Source organism: Schistocerca piceifrons, chromosome 5, assembly GCF_021461385.2.
Source record: "Schistocerca piceifrons isolate TAMUIC-IGC-003096 chromosome 5, iqSchPice1.1, whole genome shotgun sequence".
NCBI lineage: Eukaryota > Metazoa > Arthropoda > Insecta > Orthoptera > Acrididae > Schistocerca > Schistocerca piceifrons.
Window position 1 is genome coordinate 626,088,101 of NC_060142.1, and position 19,551 is coordinate 626,107,651.

Consider the following 19,551-nt stretch of genomic DNA (forward strand, 5'->3'; position numbering starts at 1 on the left):
TATCAAAGTATATATAACCTCAGAGAACTTAAATCTCCTCATTCATCAGTGCTCCAGCATTCCACTTCGTTGCACAGTGAATTTTCAGCAGGAGAATCTTAAATCTCTGTCTGCTCTTCATCGTTACTAAATTGTGATCGAAGTCTACATCTGCTCCTGAATTCGCCTCACAATCCAGCATCTGAGTTTTAGAATCTGTCCGGACACTGACGTAATTCAGCTGGAATCTTCTTGTATCTGAAAGCCCTTTGAAGAATACATCCTCCTCTTGTGATTTTCGAACATTGTATTCGCAACAACTTGCTGAAAATCATTGTGGAACTCAATTAGCCTTTTTCTCTCTGTTCTGCTACCAAGTCCATATTTGCCTGTAACTCTTTCTTCAATTCTTCCACCTAATACTGCTTTCCAATTGTTGTTGTTGTTTGTTGTTGTTGTTGTTGTTGTTGCTGCTGCTGCTGCTGCTGCTGCTGCTGCTGCTGCTGCTGTTGCCTTCAGCCTGAAGACTAGTTTGATGAGTTCTTTATTCCTAGTCTATCCTGTGCAAGCCCCTTCATCTCTGCATGCCTGCCGCAACTTACATCCATGTGAACTTGTTCACTGTATTCAAGCTGTGGTCTCCTTTTACGTACTGAATTACTCATTCAGTATTCTCATATACCTTATTCCTTCATCTTCTGCTGGTGACTTTGGCGCACTTATCAGAACTGGTTAACTGCAGATTCTCATGAGAACAACTCTATGAATGAGCTGTTTGCTGTAACTCCACTTTCCTGTTCATAATGAATACTGTTCCCATTATACTATTTCCTGCTGCTGTTGGCGTAACTCTATACTTGGCTAACTAAAATCCTCATTTTCTTTCAATTTCACTTCACTGATCGCCACTATGTTGAGACTGAGCCTTTGCAATTTCCTTTTTAGGTTTTTGAGCCTCCCTACCATGTTAAAATTTGACATTCTACCTTCCAACTCATAGTATGCTCAACTTTCATTGGTTATGTAATCTTTTTCTCATTGTTACTCTAAATGGTGGACTAATCCAGTATCATTCATCAGTGGAGAGATCTTCATGACATTTTTTCAATTGTATGCCACGTCCCCTGTAGATACAAAATGTGTCTGTTTAATGTAGTGGTTTCTGTTTGCCATTTGTACCCTCATGCCATTGATTATTGCTGATTTTTGGCCAGTTTCTTACCCCAAGGGCTGGGAGGTTGCCTTGAAACTCTGTCTGCTCCTCTGCCCTCTTTGACAAGTCCTTTGGCAGAACAAGGGAGTCACCTTGTACCAGCTGCCATTGATAATGATTTTTATTCAAAATTTAAGCAGAGGCTGTCCCCGAACCAGGGCCCCCAATTACTAGTCAGAAGCACTACCTCTGGACAATAAGGTACATTATAAATTACAAAAACGAAATAAACATTTGTAGCAAGTTGTGTACTAGTTGTGTGTGTTGTATTCTCCATTTCTGTATGACATTGACAGTTACATTACATTGTGCGTGTGTGTTTTCTGTGTTAAATAGCTCTGAAAAATAATCATCTTAGCAACATTGTCAATCTTGTTTGTGTGCTTTTAGTTTGCTCACTACCTTAATTATACATTGAGAATTAACTAACTTTTTTTAAAAAAGTGATGTCTCAGATATCCAATGTAATTAAGTGATGATTTCGTGTATGTCTGTGCTGTGTCAGTGAAAATATGTTGATTGTGACTCTTCAGGCTTTCTTGGGGAAATTATTAGTTTAAAAGTTTTTTCATTTGTTGCTAAATTGTCATTTTCTTTTTACACAATACTTTGTCAGCTCACCTAGTCACCATCATATGTTGAATGCAGATTTTGTTACTATATTTTGAGACTCCAACCCAACTGTGGACGGTATATGCTGTGGACCACTGTAGCCATTGCTTCCCAGAGTCAGTCAACAAAAATTAAAGTATTAAGCTCACAAAAAAGAGCTCGAGGTTGAAAAATGAAAACCACTGAAGAGCTTGTAATGTCATTGCCTGCGGAAAGGTTTGATCCGGACGAAAATGCTGAGGCCCAATGTTGCTGCTAGAGTTGCACACTTACGTGTCGGCTGTCAAGTGCACTCATTTGTGTTGAAAACACTGAAATGGAGGCTTCAGTAGATCAGCAAACAGTTGTAGTGCCTTTCCTTATTGCAGGAGGAGTGTGGAAAATGGAAATTAATCAAATAATGGAACAAGTGTATGGAGAGCACTGAATATCCATCGCAGTCCTGATGCTAAATCGAACCTCTTGGGGCAATAGCTGCCACTGCAATGTGCTAGTCTTCAATAAACAGATACCATCTACTGGTCAATGGAATCCTTAATGCAGTGTGGCTTTCCAGATTGTGTGTATTAGCCAGTGACATCCTTCCTTCTCTAGATTGCTTGTGCCATGCCTTGGCACGTGTAATAGATATGCAGTGCTCTTTGTAAACTTGTCATTCTTTGATGAATTTCCATTCCCTGCACTTATTCCACTGTAGGAAACATGTTATACCCTTTTTCCCTTCTTTGGAAGCCTTCAGTTCTCTGTTGTCAGCACAACTGAACACTGTGGATGATTGACATGTGAAAGTGTTCGTTCAGTCATGTGGGTGTGTACCCGTGTCTCTCTAGCAGCAAGTTTGCAGCTTCAGCACACTTACAAGGACCACACCTTCTTTGGGCAATGGCATTGTGATCCCTTTAGCAGTTTTAATATTACTGCCTCTAGCTCACTCACTTTTGAATGACCCTAATGCAACTGAAAAGCTATATCACATAGCAAAAAGTGTCTAAGTAAGGAAAATGCTGTAATATGCCTGACGTTCTTTAGAAATTAGGGGGAGGATAGTAAGCGATAAATGTGCTTTGTGCTAATAAGACAACACAAGCTTTTTTATAAGGGCATCTTTGAAACTCAATGAAAACTTAATAAATCTGTTTGCTGCAGGATGTTACTTATGTTACTTTTTAAAAGTGGGTAGAAGAATTTAGCAGAAAAATTGACAGCAGGTAAAAGCGACAAAATTGGGGATTTAAAAAGTAACTCAGAGTTTGACCCATATAATAGTGAATCAAGAAGTCTTTAAACAAATAACTGGAGAAAGGCAACTCCTCAGATATGTAGAAATGTAGGGCTTGTATAGAGATATAATGTTTGCAACAAAATTTTCTAGAAGTACTGAAGGGAAGATGCAGAAATAGACCAAAGAAATAATTCTTTGAAGATACAAGGAGAGCAATGATAGGTAAAGACTAATAAGAGACAAAAATTGAAGTAGGCAACCACAGAAATTCTCCTATTGATAGCTTTGGCCTTTTGGAGGTACAGTGCTTGGAGAGGAGTTTGAGCCAAATATTTAGTTTCATGAAGCTGAAGGATAAAGAAAACATAATTATTAAATCGTAAACACAGGATTCACATATACGTGCACCTGAATACAGGGGCTAGCTCCTGTGATTTTAAATAAGTTAATATAAATGTTACTGGGATCCTAAAAACCCTCATTAGTCTCTCTCTCTTTTTGTGTTTATTACAGATGTTTTTAATGTCATTTTTATGTTTACTGATTCTTTATTCTGCCCCCCCCCCCCCCCTCCCTCTGCCGCCGCTATCTGAAGTCTAGTCTGTTTCACATTGAAAATAGTTCTTATATCCTAATGTGTTCATTGGTCATACCATGCTCATATCTTTACCATGTAGTTTTTAATAAACTTACATTAATTGCATCTTTTATACAAACAGCCTGTAGGGTTGTACATGACACTGTGAATGTACAAGTAATATTCGATAAGTAATGTAATGCATTTTTTCTCAGCCAATTTCAGTTGAAAAACATGTGAAACTTGCTGTGGTACATCGTGGAATATTCCCACCTCAGCCCATTTAGTTTCATGAAGTTCAGATAGATGATGGCACTATATGTAGTCTTCAAAATTGCATCTGTAATGGATGTGTGTTCCAAGTAGAGAGCTGTCGCTGATTTTCTTTGGGCAGAAAGCCATAGCATTAAAAATATTCATAGGTGCTTGCGGAATATCTATGGAGATCTGACAGTGAACAAAAGCACAGTGAGTCGTTGGGTAAGGTGTCTGTAATCATCACAACAAGGTCGCACAAACCTGTACGATTCCCCATGTGCAGTCCGGTCGGATGCAGCTGTGACTCCTACAATGTTGGAATGTATAGACACCTTGCTCCACAACTGGACATCTCTGTTGGTAATGCTGACACACTTGCCCTCCAGTTGGGCTATCCAAAGGTGTGTACCCCCTGGGTTCTTTGCCCCATAACAGAAGACCATTTTACAATCTAGACTCCCACTGTCTGTCTTCCATTTGTTTGGGACAGCGAAGGATGGTGGTGTATGGATGTCACACTGAACAGAGATGATGTTGAAAAATAGGATTTTGTAGCAAAAAGAGTGGAGAACAATGTAGTGTACTGGAATCCACAAGGAAACCAACTTGCTTTCAGAAAAAAGTGTATTGCATTACTTATTGAATGCCCCTCGTAAATATATTAATTTTCTGTACTTTTCTTTCCTCTTTCCCGTCTTTTATTACTGTAATGTAAATTAAAACCAGCTTCACTTTTTGTCTGTAGTAGTTTATAAATAGTTTTGGTTATTTTCGTAAAGGGAATGTTACCTCAAATTAAGCAAACAAAGGCTGTACATTGAATCTGTATCTTGAGCTGGAACCTGACATAAAATTCATTATGGGATGTCAACCCTTTATTAGACTTCCTTCAGTTCACACTGCTTTTCAAAATGTGCCTTTTCATTGAATTCAACTTACTAAAAATAAAGCACTAAATATTTAATGTGTTGACAATTAATTCAAAATTCTGTCATTGCTCTAGTTTTCTTGTTTATCTGTTGCACTGAGTATAAGATATATCTTGGTCTTAGCCAACATTGTCTGGAAAGTAAAAAAAAGTCCATAAGATTTATCATTAATTAACCTGTTTGCATGACAAGGAGAATTCTGTACTATAGCTTTAATAAGCATGGCTTTTTTATTTTGTGCATGCTAACTCGTAATAAAACAGGAAAGTATCGAGACTGATAGTAATCGTGATGGTGATGGTGATGGTGACGGTGGTGGTGGTGTTCGTGGTGTTGGTGGTGGTGGTGGTGGTGGTGATGAGGATTATGATGGTGATGATGAAGACTTGGATGAGCAAATATTGGATCAACAGATTCATCTTTTAAATGAAGAGATTCATCAGTTGTTAGGTGATGGTGGTAGTGATGAGGTATGGAAATAAATTAAAACATTTTGGATGCACTGATGTTTATAGCATTATTGTCCACACTCCACATTTTACTTCAGCATAAGTGTTGATGTTTTGTTTTGAGTATGCACAAATAAGTTGATGATACTGCATGAGACCCTCATGTATACCTATCCGTTGATCATCTCAGCAGGGAAATTGTGGTTAAGATGACAGCAATAAAGACTCATTGTGTATATGGCTATTAAGAACAAGTTGTGGATTACTTCAAGGGTTTACGTAATAACATATTTGTGTCCACACACCTCTGCACATAGCTATTATAGGGATCAGAAATGGACAAGTCCAGTGGCTGGCCAACTGGGCGAGAGCATTGAGAGAATGACAGACTTGGGAGACAGCACGGCAGAATAGCAAGTCCAGAGGGCCAACAAAGTCCGAATACTAAGAGGTAGTGAATTCAGAACCAAGACAATGACATATAGTGAGATGTATACAGTAATGCAGAAAAATCTTAATAAATGGAGCAGCCATGCTCTTGGCTTTATATAGCAGCCATGAGCTCTGACAGGCCAGCCTGACAGATGTGGCCTATGACAGTGCTTACATCGGTGACTGCAATTCCCACAATTGGAGCAGCTGCACCTAGTGGCTGTCATAGATGTCCATACCATCCGGCATGTCTACAAACATGCCAGGCCAAGATGCCAAATCTCCCTCTGCTGGGGCCTGAAAATATGATTTGTATCTTGGTGGGTGTGGGGGTGCAATGACAAGTGTTCCAGGCAGTGGAAATGGGACAGCTGGTAGGTTTGGACAAGTTGGTTGGAGTGCCAGCGTTAGTGTGTCCGCCGTTGTAAGATGCTGCCTGTGGGTGGTTACCACTGTGGCTGGCACCGACAAGGATTTTGCCCTCAAATGAGTGTGCCCACACAGCTGCATCTGCTAGAACGCTCTGTGGTTCTGTTGGCTGTGGTGCTGCTGGAGGACAGTATGTGGTTACCACCCATGGAGGAGTTCCACCGTACTATTACAAGCTGAGGAACAATGTGAGTGCAGCCATTGTGGTGGACGTACCCACCACTTTCAGCATTTGCTGTTGAAACTTATGGACCATATTATCTGCTTATTATCTGCTTCTCTGTTGGATGGGGAGTGGTTGAAATGGTGGACTATCCACAATGATGCGTGTGTGTGGTGGGGGAGGGGGCATCCAGCTGTGTTGACAATTGACAACAAACAGTGCATAGATGCTCATCTTTCTCACCACAGGTGCAGTGCGCCCAGCAATCTGAACAGTCTGCATGAGGGTGTGTGCTTTGAAATCAGGGCATAACAGGTTGCTCAGAGGCTTTGGAGACATCCGTAATCCATGAATTATTGCACCGCTGGTGGAAAAAAGACTTGCAAGAATTCCATCTCTGAGGAAGAGGCTGGACTGCCACTACCTGAGGTCAAGCCATGAAGTGTTAGTTTCCAGACGGTGTGATCTAAAAAGAGTGCATGATTTTCAAAATAGTATCTTAGGAAGGGTTGACGAGTTTGAGGAGTACAGTGCGAACTTCAGTATCAAGAGGCAACTGGACATCATCATCTCGAATCAGTGAATCTGGATATAAAGTTTTGCAAGCAGGTTTTGCCCAAGTGAAATCGCAATGTCGACTCAACCTTTCCGAAATCACCTATGAGCACCATGGCTGATCAGGCTGTTTGTGGTTCCGATGAAACTCGAGGCGCATTGCGACCACATGGAATTACTGTGAATTGCACAGCAATGAACACATCTCCATGAATGTGAGCACAACCAGGTTAGAGAGTGGAACCAATTTCTGTGGCAAGAAAAACATGTCTGGGGAACTCCATAAAAAGAACAGCAAACATTGGAGTGTCATCCAAACCTGAAAAGTGATAAAAACTGTTACAGATGCTACAAATAAGTGTCCCAATCCTGTCTTGCCTATTTAAACTATGGGAATTCTGGTTGGGCAGCACACCACCTCAGAAATGGCCATAGCCTGGATGGATTGAGAACCTGTAAGTGATTCAACAAAAGTTGAAATTGTCATTGGAACTGCTGTAGCAACTTGCTGCTACAAGTGCAGCTGTTGCAGTTTGAGATGCATGAGCTTGGAGTCAGTAGTATACTGCTGACCTTTTACGTTATTGCCATTATAGTGAGCAGAATTGGGAAAGTCCAGGAATAACTTCAGAACCAATGGTGACTGTACAGTTGGCTGAGAGCACTGATGGCATTTCGCCAGAGAATAAGAAGTGTAAATACAAAAAAAAATAGATAACAGAGGTGGCACCATAGAATAACAAGTCCAAAAGGCAAACATAGATTGAATATTAAACAAAGCAAATTTGGAACCAAGATAATGAGATGTAGTGAGATCTTTACAGTAATGCAGGGAAATCACAACTAATGGAAGGGGCGACTGCACTGTTGGCTTTATAGGACAGCCGCGACCCTGGTAGGCCGGCTGGACAGGTGGGGACCACAGTGGCGCATACATCGGCGACTACAGTGCCCACAATTACAGCACTGCCTCCCATTGGCCATCATCGATGTTTGTACTGCCCTATGGGCCTTAAGACATGTTGGGCTGAGATACCAGAGCTATCATAAGGTGGAAAAAAAGATATCAGTGGCTTTGAACAAATGAGCAATATTTGGTTATTATTTTATATGATTACTTAGGACAATATTATGAAAAGGATAGTTGCTACTCGCTATATAGCAGAGATGCTGAGTCGCAGATAGGCACAACAAAAGACTGTCAGAAAATGAGCTTTCAGCCACAAGGCCTTCATTGCAGACAGAACGTATGCACACACAGTCAGACACACACAACTCTCACACATAACTGCAGTCTCTGTGTTTGGTGAGGTCAGACTGAGAGCAGCTGCCCATGATGGGAGACACAGCTTGGTGTTGGGTGTAAGGAGGAGGATGGCGCAGACGGGAGGGGGGGGGGGGGGGGTTGTTAGCGGAAAAGGAGAGTGCTAGAAAGACTGTGGGTGTGTTGGTGGAATTGATGACTGTGTAGTGCTGGAATGGGAACAGGGAAGGGGGCAAGAGGGTAAGGGTAAAGACTAATGAAGGTTGAGGCCATGTGCTTAGCAGTGGGGTGGCCCATCTGTTTCTCGGTGGCCATTCATGCGAACAGACAGCTTGTTAGTTATGATGCTAATGTAGAATGTGGCACAGTGGTTGTAGCTTATCTTGTAGATCACATGACTGGTTTCACAGGTAGCCCTGCCTTTGATGGGCTAGGTGATGCCTGTGACCAGACTGGAGTAGTAGGGTGGTGGTGGGAGGATGTATGGGACACGTCTTGCCTCTAGGTCTATTACAGGGGTATGACAGATGAGGATATTGTGTAGGATTGATGGGCAGTGGAATGCAACTGTGGGAGGGATGGGAAGGATAGTTGGTAGGACATTTCTCATTTCAAGGCATGAGAGGTAGTTGAAACCCTGGTGGAGACTGTGATTCAGTTGCTCCAGTTCCGGCTGGTGCTGAGTCACAAAGGGAAAGCTCCTCTGTGGCTGGACGGTGGGAATTTGGAAAGTGGTGTGTGACTGGAGAGATGAAGCTTGGGAGATCTGTTTTTGTACAAGGTCGGGAGGGTTATTAAGGTGTATGAAAGCCTCAGTGAAATCCTCCATGTATTTCAAGAGGGACGATTCATCACTACTGATGTGACTGGATGTGGGGATGTATGGAAGAGACTTCTTGGTGTGGAATGAGTGGCTGCTGTCAAAGTGGTGGAGGTATTGCTGGTGATTGGTAGGTTTGATTCGGACAGTTGAGTAGGATCAGGTGGAGCAAATGGGGTAGAAGCTGTTGAGGTTCTGGTTCTGAACCAAGTGAGGGGTTTGCGATTCTAGTTGTTCAAGGAGGATCCCTCTAGGTTACTCATGAATAGATTAGCATAGGATGGTGCCATTGCGAGTGCCCATAGCCTTACCCCAAGTTTAATTCTGTGTAATGCTTGCAAAGGATAAGTAATTGTGGGTGATGATACAGTTTGTCATGACACTTAGGAAGGAGGTTGTAGGTTTGGGCTCTGTCGGGAAAGGCAGTGTTCAATCGTGGTAAGGCCATGGGTATTAGGGATGTTAGTGTAAAGAGAGAAGGCACCAGTAGTGACAAACAGGGCACCATGTGGTAAAGGAACAGCAACTGTGGAGGGACTGTGGAGGAAATGGTTGGTATCTTTCATATAAGAGGGTAGGTTGCAGGTTATAGGCTTAAGGTGTTGGTCTACGAGAGCAGAGATTCTCTCTGTGGGGACACAGTAACTGGCCACAATGGGGCATCCTGGGTGGTTTAGTTTATGGGCTTCAGGAAGCATGTAGAAGGTAGGAGTGTGGAGAATGCTAGTGGTGAGGGGAGAGGTTGAGTCCAGGGAGAGATTCTGGGATGGGCCTAAGGATTAAAGGAGAGACCAGAGATCCTGCTGGAATGGGGTCACTTTGGTAGGGTTTGTAGGTGGATTAATCTGATAGCTGGCAGAGTCCTTGGGCCAGTTAATCCTTGCAGTTTAAAACAATAGTGCTGGAGCCTTTTTCAGCAAGCAGACGTACAGGATTGGGATCAGTTTTTAGGTGGTGGATTGCAGTTCTTTCTGCAGATGTAAGGGTAGTTTATATGTTGAGGGATTTGGGGAAGGATGGCGAGGCAAGGTTCAGAGTTAAGAAAGCCTGGAAAGTTAGAAAGGTGTGATTTGGGGACAGTGGAGGTGGATAACGGTTGGCTTTAGGTTGAGTCTGATTGGTAGGGTTGCTGGTGAAAAAGTTTCTCCACTGCAGGGAGTGGGAGGAGGAGAGGTGGTTTTTAACAGTCCTGCGTGATTGAATTTGGAAGTGGGGCAAAAGATGAGGCCGTTGGAAAGGACAGATACTTCTGTGGGGGCTAAGGCTTTTGGAGGAAAGGTTCATGACTGTGTTTCAGGTCTGTTTAGGTTCTGGGTTCTGTATGATGGTGGGAGGGAGTTTTTGAGGGTGAGGTAAATGTAGGTGGTCTGCGAAGCATATTTGTCAGCTATGAAGTGAAGACCTATTACATTTATCTCACCCTTCAAAACTCCCTCCTACCACCACACAGAATCCACACCCTAAACACAAGTCATGCACCTTTCCTCCAAAAGCCTTAGCCCTGCCGAAGTATCAGTCCTTTCCAAAAGCCTCACCTTTTGCACTGTTCCGAAATTCAGTCATGCAGGACTTGTTAACGTCTCCTGGTCCCTACAGTGGAAACACTTCTTTGCCAGCAACCCTACCAATCAGACTCAACCAAAGACCAATGTTGAGCCCTGCCTGAGTCAGTTTACTCCTCCATACAACCGTGATCCACCCCCACTGCCCCCAAATCACCCCTTCGTAACTGTCCAGAATTTCTTAACATCAAGCCTCACTATCCTTCCCAAATCACTCAACATGCAAACTAACCTTGAGTCTGCGGAAAGAATCACAGTCCACCACCTAAAAACTGATGCTAACCTTAGCATTCTGAATGCTGACAAAGGATCTACCACTGTTGTTTCAAACTGCAAGAGTTACCTGGTGGAAGCCAGCTGTCTGATTCATTCACTTACAAATCCTACCAAAGTGATCCCATTCCAAAAATCCAGCAGGATACCCAGTCTATCCTTAAATCCTTAGGCCCATCCCAGAACATCTCTGTGGACTAAACCTCTCTCCTCACCACCGCCACCACCATTGCCCACACTTCCATCTTCTATATGCTTCCTAAAGTTCATGAACCCCTTCCTAATTGCCATGACCAACTGTATCTTTGCCCAAAATTACTTATCCTTTGAAGGCATTATTTACAGACAAATATGGGGTAAGGCTATGGGAGCTTGCATGGCACCATCCTATACCAGCCTATTCATGGGCCACCTAGAGGAATCCTTCCTAAACACCCATAATCCCAAACCCCTCACCCGGTTCATATTCATTGATGACATCTTCGTCATCTGGATCAAGGATGAGGAGATCCTATCCACATTCTTCCAGAACCTCAACACATTCTCCCCCTTTGCTTTACTTGGTCCTACTCAACCATCCACATCAAAAATACAAACCACCAGCAATACCTTCACTTCGATAGCAACCACCCATTCCGCACCAAGAAGTCCTTTCCATACAGCCTAGCCACCCCGTGGCCATATCATCTGTAGTTATGAGCAGTCCCTCTCCAAATACACAAAGGATTTCACAGAGACCTCACAGACGTAATTACCATCCTGACCTTGTGAAAAAAAGAGATCTCCCTTGCCTTATCTCTCCAGTCACACACCACCTCCCAAAATCCCACCTTACGGCCACAGAGGAGCATTCCCTTCGTGATTCAGTACCATCCAGGACTGTAGTAACTGAATCACATTCTCTGCCAGGGTTTCAACTACCTTCCGTGCCCTGAAATGAGAAATGTCCTACCCATTATCCTTCCCGCCCCTCCCTCAATTGTATTGCGCCACCCACTAAACCTACACATATCCTCATCCGTCTCTACCCAATCCCTGCTTCCAGTCCCTTGCCTCATGACTCATACCCCCGTAGTAGGCCTACATGCAAGACATGTTCCATACATTCTCCCACCACCACCTACTCCAGTCCAGTCACAAGCATCACCTATCCCATCAAAGGCAGGGCTACCTGTGAAACCAGTCATGTGATCTGCGAATTAAGCTGTGACCAAGACACAACTGGACCACCTCATTGTTGAGCATGCCACCCCATGCAGTGTTCTTCATTTCAGTGATTGCTTCACAGCCTGTGGCATGTGGATCCTTCCCACCAACACCAGCTTTTCTGAACTGGCAGGTGGAAACTCAGCCTGCAATATATCGTAAGTTCCGTAACTCTCCTAGCCTTAACCTCCATTAGTCTTTATCCTTAACATCTTGCCCCCCCCCCCCCCTTTCCCTGTTCCCATGCCAGCACTACACAGTCCTCTGTTTCACCCAAGCAACCACCATCTTTTCACATCTCTCCTTTTCCGCTAACCCCCCCCCACCCCCCCCCCCTCTGCCCTCTGTCTAACCTCCTGACTGCACCTAGCTGCCCTGTCCTCTCCCCACCTCATCCCTGTATGATCCCACAAACAGCACTTTACCATCCCCACCCCCTGCCCTGCTATCCTTCCCCCTACCCACCCCAGCCTCCTCCTTACCCCCACCATCCAGTTGCATCTTCTGTCATGCGCAACCGCTCACAGTCTGACCTCGGTGGTCAGAGTCAGGATGCGCTCGTGTTCGTGTTCGATCTCCGATGTAGGCCTTGTTGACTCAAAGCTCATTTGCTGACAACATTTTTGTTGTGCTTATCTGTGACTCAGCATCTCTGCTGTATGGTGAGTAGCAACTATCCTTTCAATAATATTGTTACTTTCCATCATGGATTTTCCATGGTTACTTATAACAGAGATTGTAGTATGGTGTGTGTTAGTATGTTTGGGAAACATACTATTCAGTGGATGATAAAGGATCGGAAGTAATGAACTACAAAAGAAAGATTAAATAACTTCAAAAAATTGGTGGAAATCTCAAGAAATGGGAGTGTGTGGAAAAAGCAGTCATCCTGCTATGCTTATTTCAGACTAATGAAAAATTGATTAAAAACACAGGGGCTGGCACATAGCAATGTGGATCAATTTCATAATGAACAATTTTGTACTTACCTCAGTCTCACTTTTTTAAAAATACACTCCTGGAAATGGAAAAAAGAACACATTGACACCGGTGTGTCAGACCCACCATACTTGCTCCGGACACTGCGAGAGGGCTGTACAAGCAATGATCACACGCACGGCACAGCGGACACACCAGGAACCGCGGTGTTGGCCGTCGAATGGCGCTAGCTGTGCAGCATTTGTGCACCGCCGCCGTCAGTGTCAGCCAGTTTGCCGTGGCATACGGAGCTCCATCGCAGTCTTTAACACTGGTAGCATGCCGCGACAGCGTGGACGTGAACCGTATCTGCAGTTGACGGACTTTGAGCGAGGGCGTATAGTGGGCATGCGGGAGGCCGGGTGGACGTACCGCCGAATTGCTCAACACGTGGGGCGTGAGGTCTCCACATTACATCGATGTTGTCGCCAGTGGTCGGCGGAAGGTGCACGTGCCCGTCGACCTGGGACCGGACCGCAGCGACGCACGGATGCACGCCAAGACCGTAGGATCCTACGCAGTGCCGTAGGGGACCGCACCGCCACTTCCCAGCAAATTAGGGACACTGTTGCTCCTGAGGTATCGGCGAGGACCATTCGCAACTGTCTCCATGAAGCTGGGCTATGGTCCCGCACACCGTTAGGCCGTCTTCCGCTCACGCCCCAACATCGTGCAGCCCGCCTCCAGTGGTGTCGCGACAGGCGTGAATGGAGGGACGAATGGAGACGTGTCGTCTTCAGCGATGAGAGTCGCTTCTGCCTTGGCGCCAATGATGGTCGTATGCGTGTTTGGCGCTGTGCAGGTGAGCGCCACAATCAGGACTGCATACGACCGAGGCACACAGGGCCAACACCCGGCATCATGGTGTGGGGAGCGATCTCCTACACTGGCCGTACACCACTGGTGATCGTCGAGGGGACACTGAATAGTGCGCGGTACATCCAAACCGTCATCGAACCCATCGTTCTACCATTCCTAGACCGGCAAGGGAACTTGCTGTTCCAACAGGACAATGCACGTCCGCATGTATCCCGTGCCACCCAACGTGCTCTAGAAGGTGTAAGTTAACTACCCTGGCCAGCAAGATCTCCGGATCTGTCCCCCATTGAGCATGTTTGGGACTGGATGAAGCGTCGTCTCACGCGGTCTGCACGTCCAGCACGAACGTTGGTCCAACTGAGGCGCCAGGTGGAAATGGCATGGCAAGCCGTTCCACAGGATTACATCCAGCATCTCTACGATCGTCTCCATGGGAGAATAGCAGCCTGCATTGCTGCGAAAGGTGGATGTACACTGTACTAGTGCCGACATTGTGCATGCTCTGTTGCCTGTGTCTATGTGCCTGTGGTTCTGTCAGTGTGATCATGTGATGTATCTGACCCCAGGAATGTGTCAATAAAGTTTCCCCTTCCTGGGACAATGAATTCACGGTGTTCTTATTTCAATTTCCAGGAGTGTATATGAAGTTTGTCACATTTTTGTAATTATTATTTCCTCCATATTTTCTTTCTTGCACAGTCATTACTTCAAGTAATTCAATTGACAGCCACGAAGTTCAACCACCATTAACATGGATATGATAAGTCACACAACATTGTTTTGGAAAACTGAAAAATAGTGGAAAATGGTACATATGATTAATATTTTTCATAATAAATGCAGTTTGCAATAAATGCAGTTGTACGAAGGCATTAGTGGAATGCTGCGTGAACACTTGTTGATACAAATTTTAGTAAATACTAATTTCCAATTAGTGTTAATATTCGTTATAAATGTGTACAGTTTCTTAGTGTTTCATGTAAGGGTGAAGTAAATAAGTGTTTCCAATGAAAAACAGATGTTACAATATTTTTTTCTTTGGTATAGAACAGTGAGCCAATTCCTGAAGCTCCTAGTCCGGCAGCATCTCCCAGGGAATCGCAAACGGTGAGAAGTCAACATGTAATTTGCCTGATTTGTTGGTTACCATATTTGTGATTGGATAAAATTTGCAAACATGTATCAAACACACATACCACTGATAATCAAATAGAAGAGGCATTGAAAACAGCAGAATACTTAGATTTTGTCTCTTAGCCGGTAAAAATCTCCCATACCCTCTGATTAAATATTTTGTATAAATTGAGCTTTCATAAGCACTTGTAAGCTGTTTGATGCCTACTCTATTCTGTAGTCATCTGTCCTCATATTAATATATGTATCGGTTGCTGGTGTGAAAATATGTTTACCTTAAAGTGACTGAACAATATCTTATCATAACATTGTATTTGCATGAATAATATGTCATCTTGTTTGAGTTCCTGGCAGATTAAAACTGTGTGCCAGACTGAGACTTAAACTTGGGGTCTTTACCTTTTGTGGGCTGTACTTTACCAACTGAGCTACCCAAGACAACTGACAACCCATCCGCAGAGTCTGCGAAAGACCATTGTCCTAACTTAGTCTCCGTCCGGCATACAGTTTTAATTTGCCAGGAAGTTTCATATTGGTGCACACTCTGCTACAGAGTGAAAATTTCTTTCTGGAAACATCACAAAGGGTGTGGCTAAGCCATGTTTCTGCAGTACCATTTCTTCCAAGAGTACTAGTACTGCAAATCTAGCAGGAGAGTTTCTGTGAAGTTTGGTAGGCCAGAGATGAGTTACTGGCAGAAGTAGAGCTGTGAAAATGGGTTATGAGTCATGCTTGGGTAGCTCAGTCAATAGAGCAGTTGCTTGTGAAAGGCAAAGACCCCAAGTCTGGGTCTTGGGTCCGGCACACTGTTTTAATCTGCCGTGAGTTTCATATGAGAGCGCACACAACTGCAGAGTAAAGATTTCATTCATCATTTATTTCAAAACAAGTTTTTACTAATTAGATATAACCTTCTATCTTGAAGGTTTCTCCTGGATTGGAATAAATTAGGCTCGGTTGGTTTCAGAATCAGAATTTTACAGTAGCGAAATGCATAAGTTAAATCTTGCTTTACTGTACAGGAGACTCATCAGATTACAGTTATAATGTATTATACGTGGAATACAGTAGTTTTTATCATATGACTCAGTTGTAATTCAGTGTCTTGTCCTGCTAAAATGATCATCTCATTTAAAAATTTCTCATGAGAGTAATTGCAGAAAAAAGATTTGGAAGTAAAGCTACCATTACCCAGTTCTTGTTACTATGTGTATTTGTCACTCAGTGATTCCAATATCCAGTGGATGGTTTTCTTTGCTATGTCTAGTGTTTGTACTGCACCCAGGATTTTTCACTGTTGTATCATTTAAAAGTTGTGCTGCATTTTGTTACACAGCCAGTAAAGGAACAAAATCAAAATCGGGCAGAAAGCCACTCATGTGTAATATCAGTAGCATCAGCATATTTCATTGAGTAATCGTGATGGCATAATTTTCTGATTAATTTTGCAAGTAAATTAATCCGATTTCCAATAATTGATGTTTCTGCTTCAGTCTTTGTAATTTTGCTCTCAACCTATGCATTAATTTCAATTAACATATTTTGAGTACAATACAGTGTTATACTTGTATTATTTATTGTGAGAGGTGAATGGTAGTGTAACCTACTATCTACTCAGCACTTTCAGAATAATTTAATTTTGTTGTGTATATGTGCATGTACAAGATTTTATATTACCATATAGACCATTTACCTTTAACACAGTACCATCAGCACATGGCCATTAGCAAATCTGCTGTCAAAATAGTCAACCTTGGTGCTTCGGTCAGGCATGGTCTGATACTGGTTGCACTCCTCATGTCAACTCATGTAAATTAGAGTTCCATATGCAGCATATCAAATTGCGTTATTTTATTGGAATATTAAGTTTAGTCTGTGGTTTTAAAGTATATTCCACAAAGTGATTACTTCTTCTTGAATTGTTTTTATAGTTACTGTTCCATAAATCTTAAACCTTAAAATATGATATTCTTCACTATGGGCATTTGAATATTTAAATTTCATTCTTTCCTTGTTCTTGTGTCTACTGTATTTAACCTCAACTGGTAGATTACATACTATATGCACTACATGAATTGGTACTTTTATGGGGACTGAGAAATCGGCAGAAGTTGTGTGACTGGGCCGGTATGGATTCTCTCCACTCATTGCCAACCTTAACTAGGTAACAACGCAGCAAGCTGTATCAGTATAGCATTGTAGTAGGCATTATGAATGCAATTTTGATTCCTGTTCTGTCTGCCATGTAAGGAGGAAGTAGATTATTTTCTTCTCTTACATCCTAATAGTATCTTCTCAGAGTTGACATCACAGGAGTGTGTTAATTTATTAAACTTTTTCACTGCTGTGGGCTTGTATAGATGTACTGCTACACTGATACCCCCAGGCGCTGTGGGCACTTATTCGTGTGCCGCTTGGGTTTTCCTGTAGTGCAATGGATGTCTGTATGCATCCTGAGCTGCTGACCTCTCATTGTCATGGACAAGTTACTCTCATATTTTGATGAATAGAGAAGTCTCAGCTATTTATCATGCAATGCATGTGCATCATTGCATGCTATCATTTGCAAAGACATCTTTTCAGTAAGTTGAATTGTTGGAGACATGACAATTGCTATGACTGAATGATTCACAATGCATAAAGATGTAAATGAGCACACTGCATGCAAACATATGCAGGATATAGCGCAATAACTCAAGAAAAAATGAGATACCAATATGCTCTCAATTTTACATAAAATTTTGATACCTTATCTACATTTTTTTCACTCTGATGATGGGCTAAAATAAACCATATGCGTAGTTTATGCAATGCGTTTTTGCATTTGCAAACTCTTTTAAAATTTTGCCCAATGTTTTATTTAATTTGGTATAGTAAAACTATGACATATAACAGAGAGAAATTCAGTTCTTTGTTGAGTGAAGATATCAGACTGTAAGATGGGTAAAAATCAAATTTTTTCACCTAATATTTTGCCAAAGATTCAATGATAAATATTTTAAACCAGCAGGAACACCGCACGGAATACAGGGAGCATGTCTGTAGCAGTGAAAGGGTTAAGAGGTGGTAATTAATATGCGCACACTTCTAAAGCCTTATTTGAAATTTACAATATCAGTTTCATGTTTCTCAGTCCTCTCTATCCCTCCAAACCAAGCGAACTGGCACAGTAGTTAGCACACTGGACTCGCTGTGAGGAGGATAACGGTTCAAAATCCACATGTGATTTTCCTGAATTGCTCCAGGCAAATGCTGGGATGGTTCATTTGAGAGCATGTCTGATCTCCTTCATCATCCTTGAAAGAATCTGAGCATGTGCCCCATCTTTAATGACCTCGATGTTGATGGGATGTTAAACCCTCATCCTTCTTCCTTTCTATCCCTCCATGTCACTTAATGTTTCTGATGTCACCTTTGTGGCAGTAAAATTTAATCTTCTGTGTTCTTACAGTACACAGGCAAAATATCTTGATAGGTCCAATCTGTCAATAACAGTGTGGCGTATCGAATTTCAACAGCTGCCCATGATTGTAAAATTAAAACTCTCCGTCTTGGATGTAATTTCTGTTTGTTGTTTTTTATTTATTTTTTTTTTTAATCATTACTGTACAGTCGTCTTAATAATAGATTTTTTCCTTGAGGTAAGGTGAGATGAGTCTTGTTGAATTCGCAAGCCATTAATGCATATTTGTATTTGACAAGAGGCATATTATTTGTGAATATTCATATGAAATTACTTAGCATTGAATAGGCCTATTGTTATGTTTGTGCATGGGTAAAAAGTTGTCACTTGTGATATAAGAATTAATTTAATTTTTTGTAAGTATATTATGTGCTTAACTGACCATAGTGCACACATTACTCTCAATTTACTTGTAACACCAGATTTCTTTGTTTTTTTCCATTACAGTCATCACCGTCTGAACAACGTGTGTCTGTGACTAGTGCAAATCAAACAAATACAATTAATGCAGAAGGCTTACCTGTAGGCTGGTCTATGCAGGTGGCACCCAATGGTCGTGTGTTTTTCATTGACCACAATGAACGCTCTACAACGTGGGTTGATCCAAGAACAGGTAGAGCGAGTCCTATGCCTAATCAGACAGCTCCACCAGTCAGAAAACCAGAGGATGAGCTGGGCCCTCTGCCAGAGGGGTGGGAAGAGCGTGTTCATACTGATGGCCGGATATTTTTCATAGACCACAGTTAGTATAAAATTTCTTTTTATGTGGCAGTAATTTAATTTTTGTTTGATACCACTTTGTCTTGTTTTGTGGACTATTCATTTGGTCTTAGCCTGAGAATTAAACTGTTGAGAACTAGGATTAAAATTATTTCTTCGGGCAGAAGTTGACAAAAAGGAAACACAACTGCTTGCGTTACTAAGGATCTGTCTTAGAGAATCATGAAAACATAGATTGCTACTCCCCATAAAGGTAATACATTGAGTTGCAAACAGGCATGATGAAAAGACTATTACGTAAAGCATTCAATCAAAGCTTTCCTCAGAATAATGAGAGATACACACACACACACACACACACACACACACACACACACACACACAAACAAAAGCAAGTGCAACTTGCATAAATCTGTCCACTACCTCCAGCCACTATGGCCAGAGGTAGTAGTGGCTATATATGTATGAGATGTGCTTGCTTTTGTGAATGTGTG

The 19,551-nt window shown here is 42.4% G+C and overlaps 1 protein-coding gene across 6 annotated transcripts in view; it reads left to right on the forward strand.

Moving 5' to 3' along the window:
• Positions 1-19,551, forward strand: part of LOC124797844 (E3 ubiquitin-protein ligase Nedd-4) — a 198,714-nt gene that overhangs the window by 111,068 nt on the left and 68,095 nt on the right. For all 6 annotated transcript variants that reach the window (XM_047260892.1, XM_047260888.1, XM_047260893.1 and 3 more), the window contains exons 9-10: positions 14,788-14,847; positions 18,785-19,079. In XM_047260892.1, the coding sequence (XP_047116848.1) occupies positions 14,788-14,847; positions 18,785-19,079 (355 nt within the window). The remainder of the gene's footprint in view (positions 1-14,787; positions 14,848-18,784; positions 19,080-19,551) is intronic.